The 8,539-nt window shown below is 37.1% G+C and overlaps 1 protein-coding gene across 1 annotated transcript in view; it reads left to right on the forward strand.

Moving 5' to 3' along the window:
• Window positions 1-739: 739 nt before the first annotated feature.
• LOC104502368 (testis- and ovary-specific PAZ domain-containing protein 1-like) overlaps window positions 740-8,539 on the forward strand; it is a gene marked incomplete at its 3' end in the record, with an annotated part of 26,069 nt that continues 18,269 nt past the window's right edge. The window contains exons 1-3 of the mRNA XM_010146332.1: window positions 740-1,187; window positions 2,642-4,213; window positions 4,280-5,078. Of these exons, the coding sequence (XP_010144634.1) occupies window positions 740-1,187; window positions 2,642-4,213; window positions 4,280-5,078 (2,819 nt within the window). The remainder of the gene's footprint in view (window positions 1,188-2,641; window positions 4,214-4,279; window positions 5,079-8,539) is intronic.

The following is an 8,539-nucleotide window of genomic DNA, read 5'->3' on the forward strand; positions in this document are numbered from 1 at the left end:
GATTTTGTGGATTTTCTTGCTGTCTCTAGGCTCCTGTGATGCTGCGTTTAAGGTCAGGGAAAGTGGTAACTGCCAGCCACTTGAAGTCTGACAGATTGGTCACCAGCCCAAGTTCTCTGGGTGCAAGGGTAAGATGTGAGCCAGGGAAGAAGTTGGTAGTCGAGCAGAGTCCTTACCTGGCACCAAAGGGAAAACCTAAGCAGTCCTTGTCTTCCTGTCTGCAACCTGCCATGTCCTCCAGCGTTACCGGTAAGTCATTTGTTCCTCTTGTGTCCATGCAGAAGGAGCAAGGTGTGAGTAGCCAGAGGCTTCCAGGTAAAAAAACCAAGGTGATACAGTGCAGAAGGGCTGCCAGAAGCAACAAGGGTGTAGCTCTGCCAATTTCAGACATTGCAGTATGTGAAGGTCAGCAGGCATCATCCATGGCTGCAACAGTGTGTAGGGCAGAGTCTGTCGGGAAGGGGACAGGACAAGGTCAACAGCTGTGTTTCTCAGGAACTGCTTTGCAAAATAAATTCTTATCAGGGATTGAAAGGAAAGAACACAATTCAGAAGGGTTGAACCTCTCAGGTTTCCAGGAGAGTTCAGGGTGCTCAGGAGATATGGAAATAGAATTACAAATACCATCCTCAGAGGGGGAAATTGACAGCACAGAGAGCCATGGCATTTCATGTTTGCCATGGTGCTGCAACCCAGAAAGGACACATGTAGTGCTGAAATGAAAAGCACTGACTCCGTAATGATACTGAAGAGGCAAATCCCAGATCTTAACATTAATGTGGGGACTCAGGTATCCTTGACTGCACCAAAACCTCAGGAAAAGGTAGATACACCAGAGAAGTTGGATGGGTGTTCTTTAATTGGAACAAGAAAGCCAGAGACACAGGAGAAAGGAAAGAGATGCTTGAGCAAGAAAGGTGAGGTGCCTTTGATGAAATTAAAACTACAAGGTCGCAGAGAGAGGGATAGCTCTGTCTTGCTAGAACTGCATACATGGTGTCTGGAGTCCAAGAAAGGAGCTGTGAGCCTGAGGGAAAGGAAAAGAAACACCCTACTGTCACAGCAGGTAAAGAGTCTAAGTGGCCAAGAACAACCAACGACCAGAGGAAAAATGCATAAGTCTTGTATGAAAGATGAGCAGCAGAGCTCAAACCCTCAGAAAGGAGCAGGCAGCCTGGGGAAAATTGGTAAGCACTTGTGACCCATTATAGAAGTATAGGTGCAGAATTCAGGCCCCCAAGACAAGGGATTGGTGCTGCAGTAAGACCCAGTTAAGAAGTGAGATAATTTTTCTTTTGCAGATGTGTCTGTGTGGAACAGAGTAATGGGGGCAGGAAAGAGGGGGCTGTACCCTGTCTCAAAGTGACTCAGCATGTGTTTGTTAACTTAGCTCAAGAAGTGCGCAGATAACAGCTAGGGGTCTGCTTTCCAGTACTGTGAATACCAGCCTTAGAAGAAGAAAGATTTTTAGGAGGAGGAAAGGCTTTTCTTGAAGGAGAAAAGCAATCCTTTAACACAAAGGCGAGGAGACTAGATACGCTTTTGGGGGCTGAGGGGAGGAAGTGGTATGGGTGGCAACAGGTCCCAAGTAAAAATTTTTGGTTTTCCTCAAAAATCAGTTGATTCTTGTGTAGAAGGTCAGGCACAAGCAGGAAAGAAGGCAGTTGTTTCAGCAAATTTTTCATTCATCTGTATAGTATTTGATTATTTTTGAATATGTATTGCACTGTCTTAGTGTTTGCCTTTACAGGATGCTGGGTTTTGCTTTCAGGTCTTTTTTGCTTTTTACTTGCTATACTCTGCAAAATACTGACAGATGTAGAAACAAACATTGTATTTGGGTGTTTTAAGAGAGTATTGATTCAGACAGAACAATTTGAAAGATAATTTTTAAAGGTCTTTTATGAGAATTGTCTGAAAGACATTTTTACTTTCAAAGTGGGTGCATTGAAATGCCAAATATTTACTGTAGGTTATTATTAATAAATGCTTTATCTAGAAACCATATTCTGAAAAACTGAATTAAAATTTTATCATATTTTGAAAACTAAGATCCAAAATGACAGCATTCTCCTAGTACATTCTTGAGGCCATTCTCCAGGAGAATTTTTAGATACACAGTTTTTTACATAATCTATATTTGCTTTTAAATAAAAAGTAGAACTTTAAAAAATTGCTGGTTCTACAGTTTTCCTGGATCTTCTTGAACAGTCTGATGCATTTCGTTGGACAATGTATCTGAAGTAAATGCTATATTCCTGTGAAAAAGCTTTCCTATTACAGAGAATCAACTGTAAACAAGATTTTAAGGCTGTACAAACAGCATCTGCATTTTCTTGCCAGATTTGGGTTAATTTGGTTTCCACCTATGTTTTAAATATACAACTTACAGTGTCCTTATAACACCTTCAGGTTCTATTCATCTTCACATTTTTTCTGAGGACAAAGCAGAATTTGTAAATCTGCTAATAGTGCTTATTTAAAAAAAATTGGTTAAACTTTACAGAAATGTTTTAGCCTTATACGGTGGCATGTTCTTTAGTAGCCTTGAATGGTTTTCGTTCTCTTTATAAAATAGTCAGTAGGATGGTATTTTTCCCTTATTGTATTCTTAAATGACGCTTACTTGTTTTTTAATCAGCAAAGGAAAAATGGAAAGCAGTTGAGCAAGATTCCAGTACACAGGCTGTGAAGAAGCTTAAGACAAATCGAAACAGATCAGAAGATTGCAAGGAAAAAGAACCTCACTGCTGTAAATCTCCTCCATTTGCTACTTTAGGTGGGACTCAAAGCAAGAGCTTTCTATACCATCCTGTAACAAAAAAGTCTGGTGTGCTGTATGAAAAAAGGAACCATGGAACTGATCATATCAAGTGCTCGCAAAGTTTTAGTGTGACTACAGCTGAAAAAGTGAAACATGTATCTGCAAAATGTGATACTGAACATTGCAGAAGTCCCCTAAACTATTGTACTGGTTTGCTCTGTGCAACAGAAAAGAATCCATTTGTGAGATTAGAGGCCTGTAGTTACATTGATAGATTTGTGAAGTCTTCGGTTAGTGGAACTACCAGCAGTTACAAATTAAGTGGATTCTTCCATGTAGCACAGGATAAAGGAAAGCCTGTTTTTCCTGATGGTTCTTTAGAACAGAGTGATATGAATTGCAGCACTAGCAAAATGCAAAATGAGAGACCACCCATAAAAAAAGGTGGCTTATTGGTTAATAAAGAAAAAACTCAAAACGGAGGAGGGTATTTTTCATGCTGTCAGAGTGAAAGCAGTAAGTGTTTCAGGGGAAAAAAGAGGAATATTGGTAGAAAGCCTAGAAAAAAGATGAAAATCACTGAGAAATCAGCAATGCAGAATGTTTTCACAGACAGAGTTGATGAATGCAGTGAGTGTGAGTTACAAACAGAAGCAGCAGTTGCCATGTCAAGCTCCTTTGCAATCTTAGGATTAAATCATAAAGAAATTACTCAGTCAGCGGATTGTACATCAGAACCTTGTATAGGAAAAAATACTCATGAAGCACAAAAGTCAGTCAGGAGAAAGAATAGTACCAAATTACTTGCCTTTGAAGATGCCTTTAAGAAGATATCTGAGCTCTCTACAATAGCAAAAAGAGAAAATTCAAACAGTGTAGCACATCATTCTGCTGTCTCAGGTAGTCTAAGAGACCTAGCTCAGGTCCATGATGTTTCTGATCATCACAGAAGCAAAACAGTTGAAAAATTTAACAAAGTTAATAAGAAACTGCAGGAGTTTACCTGTCAAAGAACAGTACCTATGACTGGTAAAAATGTTTGGAGTTTTAAATCTTGTGCTAGAGCTTCTGAATGGGTTCCTAAAAATCACAGATCCATTTCAGAAGGGAAAAGACTTTTAAGGGCTGCCTTTGAGGAATCCTCTGATAAAAGCAGTGCTAAAGTTGTAGGAAACAGTGCTGTGACTGGGAATTTGAGACACCTGGATTTGCATATGTCAGCAGCAGCAATTAATGAAGAGTCTCTGCATAGAAGAATAGACCCAAGCACTGAATGTCTGACTTCACTTGGCACACAGGAATTCTCTTCCATGGATATTTATGAGACTTTGAGAAACAGCAATGAAAATGTGGGTTCACCAGTTAATGTGGATAGAAGTGCTGTGGCTTTTAACCATGATGATGCTCAAGAAGTTAAAACATCTCTGAATTTTGCAACAAAACAAAAATGTAAAAATAAAAGAGCTATAACAAAAAGAAACCTCTCTGTGACAGTCCAGAATGGTACACCTACAGGTAACACAAAGGGGATAAGCTTCATCCAAAAAGCATCAGTAGTGGACCAGACATTTGCTGATTTAAAGCTAGTGAAAGTATTAAATACTGGAAACCTGACAAAATTCAAAATTCCTTTATGCAGAAACAAACCAGAATCCAGGAAATTGGAATCCATCCGTTCATTTGAAAGAAAAACCTGTAGTCCACTAGAGCTTCTTGACATCAGTAGTGTTCGAAGAAGGCAGAAGACAGGTGAAGAGACTTCTCTGGTAAATGCTGAGCAGCAGCCTCTTCCTCTCAGGAGTGATGCTGTGTCTACAGCTTCCACGAAGAAAAAAGAGGATGAGATCAACATTAAGGACTTTAAGCATGATGGCTCTGAAAACCTTTCAAATGAGATGTCTTTATATCCACATCCTTTTCTGCAACTAGAGTCATCTGTGCCTGATTTCCGTGGTACTGAATGTGTACTAAAGTCTAATTTTCATGATCATTCTTGGAATGCAGTTGACAATCCTGTTGCATTACAAACAAATGATGATAGCAAATCAAGAGAGAATCTTTCAAACCACAAAAGTCAAAATTTTCCAGATATTCTTGAAGCTTATGAAGAAGATGTTCTTGTTATTGATGTGATTCAGGATGACCCTGACCTTTTTGGAACCAGTAATGAAAAGGAGCTTGCGCTTGGAGATTCTGGAAATTGTCCTGTGAAGGCATCCTGTACTACTATCTGCTTTAAAGACAAAAAGCAGGATCTTGAGCCTGAGTATTCTATTATCTCAGAAAACAGAGATTCAGTAGATGATAATTTTAGGTATGCATATAATTTTTTTTATGACAATAAACATAAGTACTTTATTCTCTTATCAGTATACTTTGGTCACAGTGGGCAGGCTTCCCTACAGAATTTCACTGATTTCTGTGTTGATTTTAAGTATCAAAATTTGAGGTATGACGGTATTCTAAATGCAAATAAATTAATTTTTCTTCATAAGATCTAGGATATACTCTGAATCAAGGGAAAACAGTCCTAAAGAATCACTTTAGACCAAGTGAAGTGAAATACAAAAGTATAAACAAAGCTAATCAGAAGTAATAATCTTACTAAATGACTTTATAAGTATCTGACTTGGTTTGAAGTAGCAGATACCCTTTTGAGGGTAGGTTTTTTAGCAGTAAGGTGGAATAATACTTAGGAATATTTTTTACTTTCTATGTGTAGCTTATTCTTTTGTGTAAATGGTTGTCTCTACAGTTGTATTCCATCCTGCCATTCTCCTTCCTTGCTTTTCTCCTACCCCCAGACATGTGAATTGTCAAATCTGTATTTTAGCTAACACATTATAAATGTTTATGATCCTGCATCTTCATTCAGAAAATTCTGGTGTAAATTGTCAGGCATCAAATTTTTTCTGGATTTTGAGGTGAAAATAAGAAGAGGTAAGAGAAATAGAAATGAATTTTTTTAAAAGAGGTCGTAGTCCTTCATGGAATAGATGAACTTATCAACTGTCTAGTCTGTTTTCTCCCTAAATTTTGATACTTGTGTTTGATAAATGAGGTTTAAGGTTAAATTTTTCATCTTATGAAGAAGAGCATAAAGCTTAAATTGAAATAGTACGAAATTTTCCTGCAAAAATTAGGGTTTTTTAATTGGGAGGGGTGCTCTAATTTTCTTTCTCTGCTCTTTCTGAATGGCTTTATGTTATCCTTATTTTAAGTAATGTTTTAATTATTTTCAGCATTGTACCGTCTTGTAACTGCATTCATTTTTTTTACTCTTTGCTTTCCTTATACTTTTGCGTTTGCCTTCGTTAAACCCACGTGCAAAATCTTCGCGGTGCTGAACGGTTTTTGACATGAGCATGTAAAACTTCCAGTTGTTAATAGAATAAAACTTCTTTCAAAACAAGCCGGTGAAGAACAGGGCAAGTCTTTAGGAGGAGCATCCAACTTCTTAAGAAGTAGCTAGGCTGTATCATGTTAATTTTTTTTAAAATTAGTATTCATTTTGTGTACAGTATATTATATACACTGTTTAACAGAACAAATATACAGTGTATATTACCCCAGGGTAATCATGGCTGTTCAGAAGTGTTTTCCAACTGACTGTCCAGAAGCAGAAGACTGTAACTTCTGAGCCCTTTACACTCATGATTAGTTATGGTAATAAAGTTTACTATTTATATAAATAGTAACATAGGGTGGACAAATATTGCTGTTAATTAATAATAACAGAGAGTGACATCACAACCATTAGATAGATGAAAACTGAACTTTAAGTCATATTTCAACTTTCTTCCTGATATCTGCTGAATTTTCTTGCCATCAGCCCTGGATAATAAAAATGCATGGTTCTTATTTCTTGGAATTTCTCCTTAATTTGCTAAAGAAGCAGACAAAAACAAAGCAGTCAGTGTTTGCTTTTTACCTTCCACAATTTGATGCAAAGATCATTATGGTAACCATCAAGAACATATTAATGAACCGAATATGAGAATATTAAAATAAGGCAATACACCTTACCACAGGTTTTATCAGGTAGCTTACCATATCATCAATGGCCAGCTCATACAGTTGGTTTTTAATTTTGTTAGTATTTACCAGATACAATGGGGACTTCAACTTTTTTTGGCCAACTGAAGAAGTGATTATGCTGGTAAAGTTACACTCACATCATACTACATATTTTTAAGTAAAATATTGTGTCTGTTTATGTCCTTTGGGTTTTTTTTCTTTAGAGATGTTCCAGAGTATTGTCTGTGTTTTCTTGTTTGGCTTCATGTTTTATGCATACTCGGTTTTGCTTTGTTGTAGTATTAGTTTGTAAACTTACTTCAATCTGTCCACAAAGAACAGCACTATTTTAAACCATCTCTAACTTGTATAAATTGAAGTTTATATGTGTGTTTTGTTCAACATTTGGTTAATGTTAGCCATTACAATCTAGATGAATGTAACCTCGGTGATTTTATGTAGAAGGGAAATGCAAGGGCTTAATGTTTGCACATGGTGGTTGTTGCTGGATGTTTTCTTAAATCAATATATGGCTTTTGTTATGATTTACCTTCAGATTAAGAAGAGCAGGCAGGTTAAAATAGAATCTGGATCTTTGCTAAAACTGTTCTAGTGCCTGTATGCATGGAAATAGGCTTCAGTACACAGGAGGTAATGTTCTGGTATTTTAGTCTGGCATGGGTACAGAGCAGTAAGAACTGTATTTCTGCTAGCAGTGCATTATTCTGAAAGCATAGCTAGGTTGCTAAAAGGCTTTTTAAATGCAAAGAGTATTACTTAGGAGTTTAATAGCATTTAAAATGTAATTGTAAAGGAAACGATTGGTGCTATAATTTCTAGTGTTCTTCCAACTACAAAAAGCTGAGATCTAGCAGCTTGTCAAAATGACAGTTGCTATAATGAAATAGTACTTTTTTTTCCCCAAGTTTCATTGTGAAGCCGAAGCACTGAAACTGTGTGAAGGATGTACCAGGTTGATTAAGTAACTGACAAGTGTTCAGTAGCAACTATTAGCCACTGCGGATGTGTAACTGTTAGTGTGGATCCATTTTGTTGGAGCTTTGAATTTAAACATCAAGATGTGTTTAGACAATTACACTTTTCATCTTTGACTGTAACATTAAAAGTCAGTTCAGTTAGGAAAATTCAAGGATAATAATTTTTGGATTCCAAATTTCAGATAATGAGAGCATGTATCCTTCAAAAATAAAATGTGCTGGTTGCATGGATTTTGGACCTCAATCACTGTTGTAAAATAGCAAACTGAACACTGCAGTTTATGTAACTTGTGCTGTAAAGAGAGATTTCTTTAAACTTAGCAGCAGCATGCAAGAGCATCCCACATTCTGACATGATCTAGTTGGTCTCTGTTTCTAGATCTCTAAATCATGTTGACTTTTTCTGTTTTTGTCAGCGCTCCTAGATTTGTCAGGTTAGGGAGCAAATGCCAAGTGCTGTAATAAATGTAGTTTTCTATGTGTGTTCTAGGCACTCTCTTTACAGGAACTTATAAAGTGTTTCTGTAACTCTGACATACTACACAACTAGCAGAATCTGGTAAAAATTTGGAAGTGGCTTTTGACCTGAACATGATTTCTGTCTCTTCATGCTGTTAAATATTTTCAGTTTCAAGCATTGTGTATAAAGATGACAGCTTTCTGGAGCTGTCTGCTCTGCAATTTTATAAAAAAAAAAAAGGAAGTGAGTTGTAGGCAAAATTGCTCAAGCTTTGCATTTCACATAAAAGGTGAGGGAAAG

This window comes from Buceros rhinoceros, unplaced genomic scaffold, assembly GCF_000710305.1.
Source record: "Buceros rhinoceros silvestris isolate BGI_N320 unplaced genomic scaffold, ASM71030v1 scaffold30052, whole genome shotgun sequence".
Lineage (NCBI taxonomy): Eukaryota > Metazoa > Chordata > Aves > Bucerotiformes > Bucerotidae > Buceros > Buceros rhinoceros.